Source organism: Berghia stephanieae, chromosome 6 (assembly GCF_034508935.2).
Source record: "Berghia stephanieae isolate SIO BIC M18660-M18661 chromosome 6, UCSD_Bste_1.3, whole genome shotgun sequence".
Lineage (NCBI taxonomy): Eukaryota > Metazoa > Mollusca > Gastropoda > Nudibranchia > Aeolidiidae > Berghia > Berghia stephanieae.
In genome coordinates, this window is record NC_088365.1 from 20,366,773 (window position 1) to 20,386,772 (window position 20,000).

At 33.3% G+C, this 20,000-nt stretch overlaps 2 protein-coding genes across 3 annotated transcripts in view; both read left to right on the forward strand.

The window, feature by feature from the left end:
- The window catches only part of LOC144975642 (uncharacterized), a 2,533-nt gene extending 369 nt beyond the window's left edge, over window positions 1-2,164 (forward strand). The window contains exons 2-3 of the mRNA XM_078919825.1: window positions 1,100-1,318; window positions 2,038-2,164. Coding sequence (XP_078775951.1) covers window positions 1,100-1,318; window positions 2,038-2,066 — 248 coding nt within the window. The 3' untranslated portion in view covers window positions 2,067-2,164. The remainder of the gene's footprint in view (window positions 1-1,099; window positions 1,319-2,037) is intronic.
- A 9,916-nt stretch (window positions 2,165-12,080) lies between these two features.
- LOC144974642 (uncharacterized) lies at window positions 12,081-19,987 on the forward strand. 2 transcript variants are annotated; one of them, XM_078917717.1, is made up of 2 exons: window positions 12,081-12,482; window positions 17,025-19,987. In XM_078917717.1, the coding sequence occupies exon 2, from the start codon at window positions 17,188-17,190 to the stop codon at window positions 18,226-18,228; it is 1,041 nt and encodes a 346-aa protein (XP_078773843.1). In that variant the 5' UTR covers window positions 12,081-12,482; window positions 17,025-17,187; the 3' UTR covers window positions 18,229-19,987. The 2 variants fall into 2 exon arrangements, with proteins under 2 accessions (XP_078773843.1, XP_078773844.1); XM_078917718.1 differs by having other exon boundaries at window positions 12,081-12,319.
- The last annotated feature ends 13 nt before the right edge of the window (window positions 19,988-20,000 follow it).

Consider the following 20,000-nt stretch of genomic DNA (forward strand, 5'->3'; position numbering starts at 1 on the left):
TGGGGGGGAGAGAAAGAGAGAGAGAGAGAGAGAGAGAGGTGTGGGGACGAAAGAGAGAGAGAGAGAGAGAGAGAGAGAGAGAGAGAGAGAGAGAGAGAGAGAGGTAAATTCATATATTTATATTGAAGCATATTCATTTTAAGTACACAAAATTTAAAAAGAAGTATCTATAAAGAATTGAATGTAATTTAATACTACATTTGTGGCCCACCGTATCAAAGCATTGTTATTTCGTGATGAATAAAGTGCTGGAAATTTAATTTATAAGCATTGCAACGTGTAGCCCATATGCGTTTTTGCGATTAATTATTTCATTATCAACATTGCTGATTGTGTTACAGAATCATGCTTTTCCATTTTATCGTAGATAATAAATTATACTTTAACCCTCTCCTTACCAACTATAGGAAAATCGTCACATTCGTTACGATACAACCAACATTTTTCTTATTCAAAATATCTCTTGTACAACATAAGATTTTAAGAAAACGAACAGTGTATTGTAGAGCATGTTTTGTTAAAGAAATTATGCATCGGAAGAGTTTTACTGCTATCGTTTTTGAGTGATAAAATATTTATTTTTGTGTTAGTTGGGTGTGAAGTTTTGGGGAAAATCATGAAAATGGTTGGCAAGGAGAGGGTAAAGCTTACGACTATTGAAGCATGTTTTGAGTTTGAATTGGGGAGAAAAAAAAAGAAGAAAATGAAGGAACAATTTAATGTTATTCATTAATGAATTTTCTCCCCTAGACCTTTTGTTACAATATATATATTATATATATATATATATATATATAATATATATATATATATATATATAATTATGCCCTTTTCGCCACGACATCGTAAGATATCGTCGCCTAGGCATTCCACGAAGGAATATAGATAACTCATCAAACAAGATGTCTGATGTCAACAGGAATCATCCATGTTGTTTAAATGAGTAAATTGGGGGTTAATAATTTTGCTCAAGGAAAAAAAAAACGAAAGTGCCTGAAGCGGGGCTCGAACCCGGGTCCTTCCGGGTCACAGTGCAATGCCTTAACCACTCGGCCACTTCGCCGATAATATAATTATTATCCTTTTGATTTTGTTCCAGAATCTTCCTCTGATGAGGGCTCAGACCAATCTTCCCCGAGACAAAACCAACATGGAGACAGTACTGGGAATAGCCGGGACAGTCTGTCCTCGGGATCCAGTCTTCGCTGGAAGAAAACTTTCCAAGAAAGCGACGAAGCTTCGATTTGCAGCAAAACCTTGAAGAAGTCCTTCGCTTCATTCTCGTTGCCCAAAAAAATATTTCAAAGCATTTTATCAGGTAAGTGTTTTTTCTTTTTTTTTTCTTCACTTATATATGAATCAATTTATTTGTTGATTTACTTATTTAATCTTAACATGTTTTCGAATTACTTTGATTTTACCTCTTAAAATTGAATATTTGCCAAAATTCTGAGGAGAAACTATGGAAGAGAAAGAGGGATAAAGGATGAGAGGAGAGACTGTAGGAAAAAGAGAGGTAAACAGACTATTTTTTCATAGAATAGTAATTTTTAAGAATTTGAGTGAGGTCTATTTCCATAGTTTTTAAATAATAAAGATATATCTAGAAACTCGATTTAATGTCACCTCGTATTGAATTCCTTATTAGTATTATTATTATTATCATCATCATCATCATCATCATCATCATCATCATCTCATCATCATCATCATCATCATCATCATCATCATCATCATCGTCATTATTATTGTTATTATTATCATTATTATTATTATCATTATTATTGTTATTATTATTATTATTATTATTATTATTATTATTATTATTATTATTATTATTATTATTATTATTATTATTATTATTATTATTATTATTATTATTATTATTATTATTATTATTATTATTATTATTATTATTATTATTATTATACTATTATTATTATTATTATTATTATTATTATTATTATTATTATTATTATTATTATTATTATTATTATTATTATTATTATTATTATTATATTATTGCCTTTTCCTCAGAATCCTCATCTGACGATGACTCTGATTAACACCTGAGATATATTCAATCAAGGCAAAGGGCATCCTCTTTGAATTCTAACTTCCTGGCTCTTCTGCCATATTGTACATATTACCCCTTCCCCTTCCAAAAAAAAAAAAAAAGAAAAAAAAAGTGAATTTAAAAAAAAAAAAAAAAAACGAAAAAAAAACAAACCAAAAATAAACCAAAAAAAAACAAAAAAAAATAAAAAAATAAACAAAAATAAAAAAAAATCAAAAAAAATCAAATCTATTAATATATCAATCTAAAATCTATCTTCATAAAATATACATCTATTTTAATCTATCTATCTATCTATCTATCATTATCTATCTATTATCTATCTTTATCTATATCTATCTATTACTATCTATCTATCTATCTATCTATCTATCTATCTATCTATCTATCTATCTATCTATCTATCTATCTATCTATCTAATCTATCTATCTATCTATCTATCTATCTATCTATCTATCTATCTATCTATATCTATCTATCTATCTATCTATCTATCTATTATCTATCTATCTATCTATCTATTATCTATATCTATCTATCTATCTATCTATCTATCTATCTATCTATCATATCTATCTATCTATCTATCTATATACTATCTATCTATCTATCTATCTATATCTATCTATCTATCTATCTATCTATTCTATCTATCTATCTATCTATATCTATCTATTCTATCTATCTATCTATCTATCTATCTATCTATATCTATCTATCTATCTATCTATCTATCTATCTATCTATCTATATATCGTTCTGTCTATCTATTACCTACAAACAAAAAAAAAAAGATAAAATATATAAACCAAAAAAAAAAAAGACAAAATATATAAACCAAAAAAAAAGACAAAATATATAAATAACAACAAAAAAAAAAGATAAAATATATTTTTTAAAAAATATATCAACAAACAAATAAAAAAAGATAAAATATATAAACAAACAAAAAAAAAGATAAAATACATAAACAAAAAAATATAGATAAAAAACAAAACCTAAAAAAAGTATTCCAATGATGCATAGAGAATCGAAAATCAAAAGGGCAATACAATTCTGTACATCATTATGTTAGACAAAAAAAGAAAAGACATCAATGTGACCAGATTGGTTGAATATTCACCAAATGACAGTGAAATAGTCAACTGTTGAATTACAGAATGGATTAGTCTAGTGAGTAAATGAAACATTGTGAATTATGACGAGAATGAGCGAGTGGGTGAGATGTGATAAGTAACAGAACTTGTGAAAGTGTAGTTGAAGCAGGCCATTAGGCTGGTATTAGCAATGGTCATTTGTAAATCAGTTGGGGCTTTGCTAGAAAAAAAAAGTCCTCTATCTGCCCATCCATCGATGTCTCTATTCAATACACATCTCTATCTATCTGTCTATCGATCTATCTATCTATCTATCTATCTATCTATATATATATATATATATATATATATATATATATATATATATATATTATATTATCTACCTATCTATCTATCTATCTATCTATCTATCTATCTATCTATCTATCTATCTATCTATCTATCTATCTATCTATCTACCTGTCTATCTATCTATCTATCTATCTGGCTCTCTATTATCTGGCTATCTATCTATCTGGCTATCTATCTATCTATCTATCTATCTATCTATCTATCTATCTATCTATCTATCTATCTATCCCTCTATCTATCTAAGCATCTATTTATCTATCTATCTGCTTACCTCTATACCAAACAATCTACATACTACATATCATTATCTATCTATCTATCTATCTATCTATCGGTCTGTCTATCTACTTACCTACAAAAAAAAAAAAGATAAAATATATAAACCAAAAAAAAAAAAGAAAAAAAAAGATGAATATATATATAAAAAAAAGACAAAATATATAAACAACAAAAAAAAAGATAAAATATATAAACAAACAAAAAAAAAGATAAAATACATAAACAAAAAAATATTGATAAAAAAAAAACAAAACCTGAATAAAATATTCCAAAGATGCATAGAGAATCTTAAATCAAAAGAGCAATACAACTCTGTACAACATTATGTAAGACAAGAAAGAAAAGGCATCAATGTGAACAGATTGGTTGAATATTCACCAAATGACAGTGAAATAGTGAACTGTTGAATTACAGAATGGATTAGTCTAGTGAGTAAATGAAACATTGTAAATTTTGACGAGAATGAGCGAGTGGGTGAGATATGATAAGTAATAGAACTTGTGAAAGTGAAGGAACATAATAATATGTAGTTGAAGCAGGCCATTAGGCTGGTATTAGCAATGGTCATTTGTATACTATTTGGGACTCTGCTAGAAAAAAAAGATTCCTCTATCTACCCATCCATCGATGGTTCTATTCACTATATATCTCTGTCTATCTGTTTATCTATCTGTCTATCTAACTATCTCTCTATCTATCTATCTATCTATCTATCTCTCTAAGCATGTATTTATCTATCCATCTATCTATCTATCTATCTATCTATCTATCTATCTATCTATCTATCTATCTATCTATCTATCTATCTATCTATCTATCTATCTATCTATCTATCTAACTATCTATCTATCTATCTATCTGAGCATCTATCTATCAATCTATCTGTCTCTATATCTATCTATCTATCTATCTATCAATCTATCTAACTATCGATCTATCTATCTATCTATCTATCTATCTATCTATCTAGAGAGAGAGAGAGAGAGAGAGAGAGAGAGAGAGATTGAGAGAGAGATTGAGAGAGAGATTGAGAGAGAGATAGAGAAAGAGAGCGAGAGAGAGAGAGAGAGAGAGAGAGAGAGAGAGAGAGAGAGAGAGAGAGAGAGAGAGAGAGAGAGAGAGATTGTTTACAACATGAAGTTAATACTGTATTAATCCTGGCAATTTGTAATGCTGTAAGACCATTTTTAGTTTAAAGTTTTGAATAAAGATTTGTTGTTTTTTCAATTGACGTGTTTCGTGTTAATGATTTACTTTGGTGACTTACAAAACTGAACAAGTGTGTATGAAAGGTACCAGATAAAGCAAGAAAGAAAATTACAAGAAAAAAAAACATGTTTTTTTTTTCTTGTATTTTTCTTTCTTGCTTTGTCTGGCACCTTTCATACACATTTGCTCAGTTCGTTATCTTACACCCGTGCCTGCTCCTTAATTTCTTAATTTGGTGACTTACAGAACTTGCAACAAAGTCACCTCACCCTAGCTCAATTTGTGGCGCTACACTGCGGCTGACGCATGGGTTATTCCAGTTTTCCCTTGGAATATACCCTAGGAAGAAATTTCCCCTATGGGATGAATAAAGGGATAAAGTTTTTTAAAAAATGAGTCCAGATGCGTTTTATTACATTTCCTTGCATTTCCAAAGCGCCCTGAGTACTCCACAAATAAATAATATGAAATTGAATGTAAGCTTGGATTTTATTACAAGAACAGATCAAATGAACGTTTTGGGTTTCCCCTTTATCAACAAAGCAGGATGAATGAAACACTACGGATGAATGAGATATGATCTCCAAGCTAACAGCTACACTAAACACGAAAGACGAGACATAACGTCTGTTATGCGATAGTCATATATTTTTGACAGAGGCAATGTGTTAACGGCCAGGTGCTCATTTTTACATTTGAGTACGGTGAGACAATTTGAGTAAAGATCATCTTCTAAGAACTCAACTTTACGCCGCTTTGAGAGAGACTTGAACCTGGTACCTTCAGGTCCGAAGGCGAGTGTCATATCACTAGACCACGACTAGGCCGATATCCATTCATCACACTCGTAAGACTTACAATAAATCGTCAAATTTATGAACAGCCTTTTCCTATCCGGACTCCCTTGTCCTTTCCGGACTCCATTTTCTTGAACTCTTCCTCGAGGCACTTCAGACACTTTGATAAGATACTTTTAAATCTGTGACTCGCCGTGTCTGTCTCGTACTATATAGGTGCGGCTACTATGTGGTCCAGTGGTATGACACTCGCTTTCGGATCGGAAGGTCCTGGGTTTGAGACTCGCTCGGCACATAGTTGAATCCTTGGAAAAGTCTCTTAACTCACATTCTCTCACCGTACTCAGGTGTAAAACGAGTACCTGGCCGTTAACAGCGTTGTCTCTGTCTGAAAAAAAATGTAATATCGCCTAACAGGTGCCATATCTCGTCCTACGTGTTAAGTGTTGCTGTTAGCCAGGGACCCCTTGTAAAACTCAATTTATCTCGGGAGTAGATGAAGAAACTTTAATTTAAAATTTAAAATGATCACTGCTAAGTTAATTTGTTTTTACAAGCTTGAGGAAAAAAACACCATTCTTCTCGATAGAAACCTTAATTGTAACTCATAATTTTAAGATTTAACATTCAAAATGAATTGTGAGCATCAGTTTTACCCTGACATAATACTATTTTGAATCAATAGGTCACATTATAGGATTTGCCACGAGACTCTTAAAACTATTTTTTTTTCATCAAGGGACATTACTCTTTCATGAGCTAAGATCAAGTCTTTTATTACTAAGTTATTCCCCTTCCGTATTAATTTTTTGGTCCTGTTATTTTAATACACCTTTGTTCATTAAGTTATTTGAAACCTCAATAAATGTACCCTGTTGATTATGTAGAGGTCAGTATATTGCTTGAGAGTGTTGAATCATTTTCTCTCTGGGTGGGGATCAGCGGGTTTTAAAAGTCACTGCCTCAGATGACTTTATTTCACCCATACCGACGTGTACAGAAGTGCAGGTATCACATCCGTACCCACTTATGGGCCAAGTTTAACATTGTTGTAATGGACAATATTTTGAATCGTTTTTTGAGATTTACATTACAACAATGAGCCCATAAAGAATTGGGTTATCAGACCTGCAAAAAAGCGCACGTCGACCCATACTCATTGAAAATTAAGGGACATTACTCCTTCACGAAAAATAAAAATATTATTTTATTAAATCTCAACATGATAAAAGCTGCTTGAAGCTGTAGACTGTAAAAAGTAATATCAAAAACTGAATATAACAACTTTAAAAAATGACAAAATACCAAACACGGAACGGTTCGGTCTCAAAACCCTTCTTCAGCCAACAACAACATAAAAAAAAAATACATTACTAAAAACCCGATCGACGACAGAGAAACTACGTACGTCCTTTCTGTAGAAGAAAAATCCAGAGGGCGAAACGAATTTCTCTGTCGTCGATCTGTTAAAAAAATATTGTTTATATATATATATATATATATATATATATATATATATATATATATATATATATATAATTATTTATGGATGTCCTGTAGTTCAGACAGTTCTCTTTAAATTAAATTAACAATTCAGAGCATATGAAATGGATAAAAAACAACTCACAGTTGGTCAAGACGGCAGTTTCTACGCACAGTAACCACATATATACATACCCTTCCTTTTTATTTTTAAAATCTGAAATCAGGAACCATAGCCGATGCTTTAAAAAAATCAATTTTAAGGTTAATTTTAAAATAACAAATTTAAGTTATAGTTAAGGTTTTCATTGAAGAAGAATACGTCTTTTTCACTCAAGTTTATATTTTTAAAAACTTTATTCTGATGATTTTGACTTTAAAATTCACAGAAACTAAGAGCTCTCATAAGCTGCGTTTACTATTAGACTATACATAAATTCATATTGATGCAAAATGCGTTTAGATAAAATACTCACGACATCGCCAGCCAAATAACCATACCAGCACACAAGATTGTGTGTAACTTTTAACGTCTATAGACTGCTTGATATAATCAAGTGAGAACTAATCACTATCTAAAATGATAACAAAGAGCTGAGTGACATCAACTTCGTTCCTTCTATAGGCTATATCAATGATGGGGAATTCCAAAACTTGAAATATTATGTAGCCTGTTGAAATGTTATAATCGTCTTATGAATTCTTAAATTTCTTTTTGTTTCCTTTACATGGTATTCAAAGTCCTCTAGTCCTAAACCTTCTCTCAATATAAATCTTTTTCGGATAAAATACGTTTAGAAACACCATGTGTCTACTGTGTCTCTCTCTGGCTACCAAATATTTGCAAACTAAAAGCAATTACCTTTTTAGTCATTCATGAAAATAACGATTTTGCCACACAATTAGCCTTAATGTCAACACAACATTTCTCAAATTGTGAAGAATTTAATATCAATTTATAGAAAGAGCGAACTAAACGTCACTCAGTTCTTTCATTTTGTTTTTATTTATGATTGGTTCTCACTAAATGAAATAAATGAGACTATGAAAGTTTAAAGGTACACATAGTTTTGCGCGTTGGTACGTAAATTCGGATGGAGGATGTTGTGGGAATTGTAACCTAAACGCAAGGCATCAATTCAAAGTCCTTTCGGCCTAATCCTTACCTTAAAATGTTATGATACAAGTCTAGAAATTCCCACAGACGAGACTTACTTAATTTAAAACCATCATTGTTTCTGCTCTAGCTCGAATAACGACAAAACATGCCCTGTTGGATAAATTCGAATATCGCCTGAAACGTTTTAAAACTTAAATAACATATCAGCATGAGTAATCATTCTTATCATTAAACAATAGTGAAACTATTATTTAGTTACACATATCATGCCCGTCAATTACTGTACTGCCGTACTCTGGAAAAACACATATTTGGATTTTTGGCAAAAAAACTCGTCCAAATAGTGGATCGATTTGAAATGACACAAACGGTAAGGGACTATCAAATATACAATTCTCCTTGTGATATTAAGCATTCTTGCGACATTGATCACAGACTGTCCAGCTTGAAGATGACCAATAGAACGTGCATGTTGTTCTTAATTAAGTCGTGACATCGCGTATATTAATGGATGGTATTTTGCATTGTGTTTTCCTGCCTTGAAAATGTTTCAAGAAGACACGGATGGCAAAAAAATTAATCTACACACTTCCTGTCCAGATTAAGGGACTAATAGGTCATTTTACCACGTGCGCAACGTGGTGAGCGAATTTCTGGTCAAAAACAAAAACATCAACTACAGATAGTATGCGCTTGGCGAAGAAGCTCATAATATTGCCATCCGGAAGTATAACTGACCAACACACAAAACTGTATGTATCAATGAACGTTTATAGTCAGGTTAATACAATTCAGTGAGCATTACTCATAAACGCGGATGGCAAAAAACAATAAAAAAAGCCCTGAGTGACGTCATCTTCGAACTATCTATCGGTACACAGAAAGGCTAATGGTAAACAACTCAGTGGAAAATCATGAGCTTTCGCCAACGGATAAAAAGTAACGACGATTTTAAATGTGCATGGATAGTATGCGCTTGGCTAAGGAGTTCACAACATTGCCATCCGGAAGTATAACGGACCAACACACAAAACTATGTGTAACCATGAACTTTTATAGTCTGGTTAATACTATCAAGTGAGAATTACTCATAAACGCGGATGGCAAAATGCAGTAACAAAGACCCGAGTTACGTCATCTTCGAACTATCTATCGATAGTATGCGCTTGGCTAAGAAGCTCACAACATTGCCATCCGGAAGTATAACGGACCAACACACAAAACTGTGTGTATCCATGAACGTTTAAAGTCGGGTTCAGTGAGCATACTACTCATAAACAAAAAACAATAACAAAGACCTGAGTGACGTCAACTTCATTCTTTCTATACTTTCTTTTAATCGCAAGTATATATATATATATATATATATATATATATATATATATATATATATATAATATAATAGTGTTATATATATATATATTTATATTATTTATATTTATATTATATATATATATATATATATATATATATATAGATAGATAGATAGATATAATGCGCTTGGCCAAGGAGTTCACAACATTGCCATCCGGAAGTATAACGGACCAACACACAAACTCTGTGTAACCATGAACTTTTATAGTCTGGTTAATACAGTTTAGTGAGAACAACTCACAAACGCGGATGGCAAAAACAATAACAAAGGCCTGAGTGATGTCATCTTTGAACTATCTATAGATAGAATGCGCTTGGCCAAGGAGTTCACAACATTGCCATCCGGAAGTATAACGGACCAACACACAAACTCTGTGTAACCATGAACTTTTATAGTCTGGTTAATACAGTTTAGTGAGAAAAACTCACAAACGCGGATGGCAAAAACAATAACAAAGGCCTGAGTGACGTCATCTGCATACTATCTATACGGTAAGTTTACAAATTAATTATTTTAAACGTTAACACACTATTCCATATAGATAGTTCGAAGATGACGTCACTCAGGCCTTTGTTATTGTTTTTGCCATCCGCGTTTGTGAGTTGTTCTCACTAAACTGTATTAACCAGAATATAAAAGTTCATGGTTACACAGAGTTTGTGTGTTGGTCCGTTATACTTCCGGATGGCAATGTTGTGAACTCCTTGGCCAAGCGCATTCTATCTATAGATTGGTCTTCAATAAAACATCATCTTTCTTATTCTTGATTCACAAAGAGATGGCTCGATAGTTCGTGGAAACTTTCCTAGAAAGACGATGCACCTGTGCTTTTGCTTTCACCCAAAAGGCTCATCCTTACCGCCATGTTCAATAATGATGTGCCTTTTCAGGTAAAAACGGAGAGGTCGTTTGTAACTTGACGAAGTAAAACAGTAATACGATTCAATAGTCTGATGTCACGCCGCCCGGCAACGGCGGCCATCTTGGTTCTAAACAAAGAAAATCATTACTTTGTATTTTTCATGATGGCTAGAACTTTTCATATGTCTTGTGATCATAATGTGTAAAAGTCAAAACATGATCAAATTTATGTGTTTTTTTCCCCCTCTGGATACCTTTTATGCTCGCCGGAGAAATATTTCATACGGCGTCCGCCATTGTTCCGATAGTTTAAAGCCAATGTAACTAAGTTACCATGCGTCATTAGGAAGGAAGTGACGTTACGTCTGTTGAAGAGTATTGTGAAAAAAAAAACCGATCAAAAAACCTGGCAAGATAGACAATAGTTGAAAAGGCTGCAGATGAATTCTGTGGCATGGCTTCAAAAAATAACAAAAGACACGCTTGTATTTGGCTGAAAAAGGTTTGTGATCGAAACACTTCAACACTGTGTCTTTTGATATTATTTGAGGCTGTTCCACTTTTGATTGGAGTTCTCAATCTTCCTGGAATTTTCTTTTAAAAGTTGTCTACTATATGTTCATATATTTACAAGTCTGATAATCGAAGTTTACATTGGCTCATTTTTGTCATAAAAGTCCATAAGCAGCTCAAAACACTCTTTATTATAACGATGATCGATCATTACACAATGTGGGTTCGGAGTTCTGACTTGTGAAATGTCTGCACCAAGTTTTTCGATAGAAAAAATATCTTTATGCACCTATCTGAGATTATATTTTTATTTGATTTGTCTACAGTTGTATGTAACTTATTAAATGTTTTTTTGCCTGTGACATTTTCATCAAAATGTAAGCTACCGATAAAGGTTAATTTCGAAATATTATTTCCTCGTTTAGATCCATATTACAGGTTTCGGAATGATGGTGTACCCTCGTCCTGTCAATCGTACAAACACACACACGCACACACACATACACTTACATACACATACACACCCATTACATAAACAAAGGTACACACAAACACAAACATACACACACAAAATTACACGCACGTGCGAACTCACAAAATAACGAGCAATCAATAACAATTTGATAATAATCTATCCCAATTTGTCTTCGATGATGCATTCGGTGGTAATAATCTAATCAATTTGATGAGAAAAATTCTAGTAATACGAAAACAACTTGATAGGAAGTATTTTGGGGGGAAATAACTGCTTTTAGAACTTCAATTTCAAATGGGAACGAGTTGGAACAAAACTGGTAAGCGATTTACCATTTTCAAATGTTCATTATATCATTATTATAACGGTACTTTGGGATACATGCAACGAATCATGATTGCAGTAAATAGGTATATAAAAATAACAATCAGAGTATCATTGCTCGACACATGAACACACAAAAGTGATAGCCTAAAATAGTTTCTATTACATATTTAAAAAAGAAATAGGCCATAAATTATTATGTGAGACAGCAATAATGAGTTGAAACATATTTATTTAAGTGATATAAATTATGATATCTTGAGGCCCAACATTCGCGTGTTCTTCCTGCGGGTAGAATTTACAACAATTTTTCGGTCGAGGTGAACGGGTACAAACACAAATAATAATTGAAATAATTGTGAGTAAAAAAACCCGGAAATTTATATAATAACTTCACCGTTCTATCCCAAAGGATCGAGGTTCTGGACGTTTTAGAGAAATATTATAAGTTTTCGTTTTGCAAGCTGTCTCTCAACTCATTGAAAGTTATTCTAGTTGCTCCGTTTGATACAAATTTCTAGGTAAATTATATTTTCTGATATACATTTTTTTCTAAATAGATGAAAGGAAAATCTGGTATAATATAACTATTATTTACCCCCCCCCCCCCAGCCCCCACATTAAAAAAATATCGGGATCAATAAAGGACACAACATTCTTCGAGTTAACAAAGTAGGGCCGAAACCAAAATCATGAGGCTGCGTGTTGTGTTCTCCATGTTCAGTTTTGTTCTTGGCTTGGTACTCCACGAAAAGCACTTTGAATGAGTAATCGGCAATCGATCCGGGGTTCGAGTCCCACTGGGAGTGGCGCATAGTTGAGTCCTCGGAAAAACGGCTCTTTACTCACATTCTCTCATCGCACTCAGGTGTAAAATGGGTATGGCCGTTAACAACGTTTTCTCAGTCGGAAAAAATGTCATATCGCCTGACATCATGTCTCGTCCTAAATTTCAAATGTTGCCATTGGGTAGGAACCCATGTAAAGCGCTTTGAGCACGTTTAGTCGATACGGCACTATATAAATAGTAGTAAATAGTAAATAGTAGTAAATAATGAATTTATATAGCGCCTAAACATCCACGTTAATCGTGCTCTGCGGCGCTTTACATAATAAAAATAAAAATAAAAATGTTTAAAAACAACAAAATTAAAATCACGACACTACATGATACATAATAAGCATGCATACAAAAAACAGAATCAAAGCAACATCCATTTCATGAAAAATAAGCCTCGCGGAACAACTCAGTCTTCAGACATTTCCTGAAAGATGATAAGTTTTCACAGGACTTTGTCCGAGGACTAAGTGCGTTCCATAGGCGTGGAGCTATGAATGAAAAGGCTTTTTCACCGAAAGTGGATTTTGAGGTGGTAACTTTTAGAAGTTGGGACTGAGATGATCTTAGATTTCGAGTGGGTTCATATTTTTTAATCAGTTCCTGCAAATATTCAGGAGCCAATCCATCCAGACATCTAAAAACATAGCACAATATTTTAAATTCTATCCTATACTTCACAGGAAGCCAGTGCAATTCCTGGAGAACTGGTGTTATATGATCTCTTTTTTTTCGTTAATTTTATAAGTCTAGCCGCTTTATTTTGAATTTTTTGTAGTTGATGAATTAATCTACTTTGACAGCCAATGAGAAGGGAATTGCAATAATCTAATCTGCTAGTAATAAACGAATTAACAAGCATCTTTGTAATATCTTCATCAATATAATGTCTGATTCTTCCAATGTTTCTAATGTGATAGTTACAACATTGGCATATTTTTTTAACATGATCTTCCATGGATAACCTTTGATCTAAATACACCCCAAGATTTCTCACACAAGAACTAGGTTTAATAGCATTTTCACCCACTAGTATCTCATTTTGGTCAAATTTGTTTTAAAAATCGCCTATACAGTATTAATAAAAAAGATTAATCAGCAATTGGTCATTCCTTATCAAGAAATTAATTCCAGTCAAATTCAACAACGTGCAAGTATGTGACATGCCGCCTCAAATCAGTATTAGGTCGGGGTGTAGAAAAGAATACGAGATAAAAATGATGAAAATTGGGAGTCTTAGATATCATACACTTTTTTTAAAAACACTTTTTTACACTTTACACCCAATTTTCTCACTTGGACAACATGGGTCTTTCCTGTTCACATGAGACATCTTATTTGATGAATTATCTATATTCCTTCGTGGAATGCCTAGGCGACTCTATCTTATGATGTCATGGCGGTGTATGGGATTTATATTTTTTTGCAATAGAATACACCATGTATTTTCTTTCACTAGCATAAACTTAACCCCGAGCTTCATTAAAATTATAAAGTCGAGTATTCATATAGAGCAATTTTCACTAAACGTGCTCAGAGCGCTATACAAGGGGTCCTAAGCCAACAGCAACATTTAACATAATATAGGACGAGACATCATTATCGATATTCTACATATTTTCCCGACAGAGACAACATTGGTAACGGCCAGGTACTCATTTTACACCTGATTCCGATGAGAGAATGTGAGTAAAGAGTTTCTTTTTTCCAATGATTCAACTCTGCGCCTCTCAGAACGGGACCCGAACCCTGTACCTTCCGACCTGAAGGCGAGTGTCATATCACTAGGCCACATAGCGCACAGAAAGATTAAATTTTCAGCCGTAAAAGTTTGTGATGGGAGGTCACATTTAACAGATTGTTTTACATATTATGGTATTATGATTAATTTTTTTTTAAAATGATGCCCTTCCACCACGGCATCTTCAGATACCGTGACCAAAAGGCATTCCACGAAGAAGTATAGATAATCCATCAAACAAGTTGTCGGATGTCAATAAGAATCATCCATATTGTCCAAAGTGGGCAAATTAGGGTTTAATAATATGCACAAGAAAAAAACAACAACGAAAAGTGCCTGAAACGGGGCTCGAAACCCAGACGTCCCAGGTGACAATGCAATTCCTTCACCACTCGGCCACGTCGCACCCCTTGAGTGTACCTAGCCAAATTATTGAAAACTCGCTAATTTCCAGTTGATATGATTTGAAAATGGTTCAACTATATTGATCTTCAGAAAGTTTTAAAATGACCCTCATCTTAGCTAAAACTATTAAACTGGAACTGCGCGAAGTCCCAGTTTTCAGAGTTCTGTTCTTTTTTTTTTTTTTGTTGCCAAAATGGGACTCACTCTATTTGATCGATATTTGAAAGACGAGTTCTCTGGGCAAAATTGAAAACACGGATTCTTTTTTCAGCTTAAGGCAGCATTATTATTGGAATTATTACTTGAGATTTTGGAGCTGGGGCCCGGGGGACATGACGATTATATACAGACGATTACATAGGATGAGACAACAAATTATAACAAGAAGTACCTAGGTGAAAGATATCTTTTTAAAATAATTTATGTCCTCACTCCCATGAGAAAAATGGAGTCTAAGACATAATATCATTCGATAAACCTGTGTAATATCACTGTAAAATTAATTCAAGGAATAATTTAAGGATATGGTTCAATGTCCTCCTCCGATTTGTACATTTACTGCTACTAGGGCGGATTCTATGGCATAATAATAAATTTCGCTTGCGAGATGTCTATACGTAATATGCAAGTATATATATATATATATATATATATATATATATATATATATATATATATATATATATATATATATAAGAAGTCTATACGAAACTTAATCAGATATGTAATATACTGAAATTGCGTTTAAAAGTAAATTATGACTTTATACTATTAGTCAAATTTCAATCACGTGAGCTAAAACATCGCATTTAATTTCTACATGATTTCTAAAAAGGTGATGCGTTGACCTCGTTTTAAGCACATGCCAAACAGCATTCAGATTTCACTTTCAATTTGTTTATTTCATATTCTGTTGAACAGAGTATGTTGAGCTCATCTTATCTCTTCTTCATATTATCAATTGATTACAAGCATTAACCCAATGAAAACAGCCCATAATTAAGTAAAATTCAAATTTTCTTAACACTGGTATCAGGCGGGCACATTTTTACCTTGGCTCATATATATATATATATATATATATATATATATATATATATATATATATATATATTATATAATATGGTGCCAAAAACAATTCATTGTGACATCAAATTGGTGGCTTGAATTCAAAAGCCGCAGAGTAGAACAAGTAATTCTTGCATTGTTTTTTTTTTTTTTAATTTTGAATTGCTGAGTTTGATTTGTAGATCATAATCGTCCTCCTCCTCCTCATCCTCTTCTTCCTCCTCCTCCTCCTCCTCCTCCTCCTCCTCCTCCTCATCATCATCATCATCATCATCATCATCATCATAATCACCATCATCGTCAACATCACCATCATCATCATTTATAATATTTCCATTAGCTTCTTTTTTATCCTCGCTTTTTGCACTCAGGGTGGTGAGGATCCTACAACGACATGCCTGTGTCTTATGAGATTATGAGATCAATAACAAATGGATTTCTCATAGTCATCCATTTCTAAATGGAAAAATTGTCATTTTCGAATAAGAGAAGCTGTAACTAATATGTACTCGTGTGATCCTCCCTATAGACAGCATGGGGGACATTCATAATATACGCACGCATATTATTATGGCCTACTTCTCTTATAACGCGGATTTCAAATTATTTATTAATAACAAAGTGATAAAGGAATAGCGCACCTTGAGCACTTCAGAGTCCACGAAACTTGCTTACGCTCTTTACAAGGGGTCTTCTATCTATCTATCTATCTATCTATCTATCTATCTATCTATCTATCTATCTATCTATCTGCCTATCTATCTATCTTTCTATTTATCTTTTTGTTCTAATGAGAACTTCAATTCAAGGTTCGTAAATGAAACAAACAAATATACAATTTTACAAATAATTTTTAAAATATATATGTTTATTAAAGTATTCATTTATTATAGGATTGAGAATGACATGATATATATTCATTCAAAATGAAATTAATTATTTCCCGATTTTTAGTTGATAAACACTTTATTATTGTCAATTTGATCTTACTTTCTTTCTAAACTACTCCAGAAAAGTTCTGCAAGAATTGCAAGACAGCATTATCACAACCATCTTTGAATACTGACGTTTCCGTAAATCATGTCTTCATTTGTATTAATCTAGTCATTAACAAAATTTCTCATAGAAGTCACTCGTTTTTTGAATTGGAAACAAAATATCGCAGGTTTTTACAATGAATTCCACAACAGTCATAGAAAGAAGAATCAGACTAAATGGTTTGATCAGTGACGAAGATTACATCACCATCGACTTTTCTCTTGGTTTTGTCATGCTCGGCGTGTCGTTGGTAGGCGTTGTAACCAATTCTTTAAACATCAGGACATTTACCATGATAGGACTGGGAGACGGAGTCACTGTCTCTCTGATGGGGTTGTCCATATCTGATCTGGGATTCACATCTTTTGGCTGCGTCATCAGTTCATCGGTCATTTTAAAAATCTTCGAGATGAGATACGGATTAAAAGGACTACCGGTGCATCCGACGGTGTTTTCAATGTTTGCGGCCAATATTAGTTTTATATTTTTCCAAGTAACGTGTCTGACTATAACGTTTCTTGCTGTTGCCAGATGTATGTGTGTGGCGATGCCATTCCGATTCAAGAATTATTTTACAGCCTCCAAATCTGTCATCGCATTGGTCGTATTTTCACTCTTCGCTTTGGCGTCTTACTTGCTGGTACTTTCCCAAATGGGAGTTCAGCGGAAGTTTGACCCCGCTGTGAATAGAACTCGCTACGTTTTGTGGATGTCAAAAAGGCGATCGGACTTCAAGGATGTTATATCTACCATGCACTTCGTCGTCTTAATCTTCATTTCAAACTTTGTTGTGTTTGCTTGTATTTTGGTGATGGCCAAATATTTAAGAGAATCGGTAAAATTTCGAAACCAGTCGACGGGAAAAACAGAAGACGGTTCTAAAGATAAGTCTGATAATAAGTTATCAGGCAAGGAGTTGCAGGCTGTTCGGCAGGTAATGGTTATCTGCCTCATCTACGGAGTGTGTATGATACCATCCAATATGTCCATTATATTCAGGCTATTGGAAGACGAATATGACATTGGCAAAAGATATTCCAATCTTTACTTTTTGGGCAGTTCAATCGGAGTGAATTTCTATCTCATCAACTCTGCAAGTACGTTCTGGGTTTACTATTTTTACAATTCGAAATTCCGATCCCTGTGTTTTACATTCCAGTCACGGGTTAAAACATAATGATCTTTCAGATTCGATTACTGATATTTGTGATTGGGACCATCAACATCACTCTTTATGGAGACACCAGTGGTTTGATTACTGACGAATTAAAAATTTGTTTTATTTATTCCTTTAAAGCTTTGTAATTTTGGTTATAAAATCCTATCACGGTCAATTTCTGTTTGAGTACTTTTGAAGTGGAAATTGGCCACGGGGATCTTTGGCCATCTGGCCCTGCACTAACAATTTTCATGTTTGTCACTTTTATTGGAGTCCCAACAGAGAAGTTAATATAACCATGCTAATTCTTTCATCTTTTACTAAAATGACTTTACGTCAACACAAAGCAAGTTCATGTCTATACTACCGTATTTGAAGTCCCAAGTTTGAGAGTTTTCAATAAGATGTGGGTTATTTTGATTAGTTAAATGCCTTACTCTGGAAAGAAACGAATTTAAAAATTTGGCCAGAAAACTCGTCCTTCAAATTTATCGATCGATTTAAATGACCCTCATCTTGCAAATTCTCTCAAACCTGGGATACATCTTCGTGAATATCAGCCACAGAGACTTTTCAGTAAGACTGTATTAATCACATTGGAGACAGGCCGTTCACTCACTCACTCTCACTCAATCCCATGACCGAATTGTCGTCGGGGGGACTTGCGTGAAGCAGAAGTTACAGACTTCCTCCATGCCTGCCTGTTGCTAGCCCTATGTAGCAGCTCCGGAACCGACATCTCTGTCCATTCTTTCATATTGTCCAGCCACATCTTCTCGAAATTCTAAAAGACACTTTTCCAGACAGACAGATTCATTGAGAGAGATGAACTCGCTTGTCTTGCCGCCTTGGTCATCGGGCATATCTCCCTATGACTTTTTCGCATTGGGCTACATCGGATACATTGTGTATTCAGATCCCATACCAGATGTTGACCTGTTTTCCATGAAGTAATAAAGCTGTTATCGAATCCATTACGCTGCAATAGCTATAAAATACACAGAAAAAACTCGAAAATAGGTGGAATTTACTTGTAGGGAATCATAGGAATCATAATGAGGTGAAGTGAGTAAAAGATAATGTTAAAAAATGTAAAACATTTACGTATTCTTAGGTTCATTTTAAAAGAAAATTGGCTGGTAAGTTTTTATAATAAGGATATTATTAAACAGGGAAAGACTTTATAAACTCCCTATACATTAAAAAAAAATCTTACACGAAATATAAATGTGAGTCACAGCCTCAAAATGAAATTATGTTTTGTCAGTTTTAATACTGAAAACTTGAATTTATAGTAACAAATATATGAGACTTTGTTTGAGTTTATTTGTTTTTTATTACAGAGAAAGACTTCAGTTCCACAACTTTCAGAAAACGTAAACTCGAACGATCAGATCATTTAAACTTTAAATTCACTTTTCGACACCAGGTTCGTCCCGACACAACACCGAATTAAGGCGTTGGTCACAAAATGTTTTTACTACCATGGCCTACTTGGCAAAAGAATATTATATGTTACCTGTTGTCTCGAAATGGTAATACGTCGAATTTTCCAGTAATTTGTTTTGCACTTTTTCCTACATTAATCTGGGAATGGAACATGACTGGAAGATTGCTGTTTAGACAATATTATGCCGGATATTTTTTTTTATGTTGTGCACTTTTCTTTCAATTTTTGATAATCTTGTTTTCCAAGTTGTATATTATCGATGTACATCAAGGAAGGCACCATGAAATTGAAGGTATGATATATTAAAGTTTGAAAATGTGTTCAAGACATGTGTGAGTGA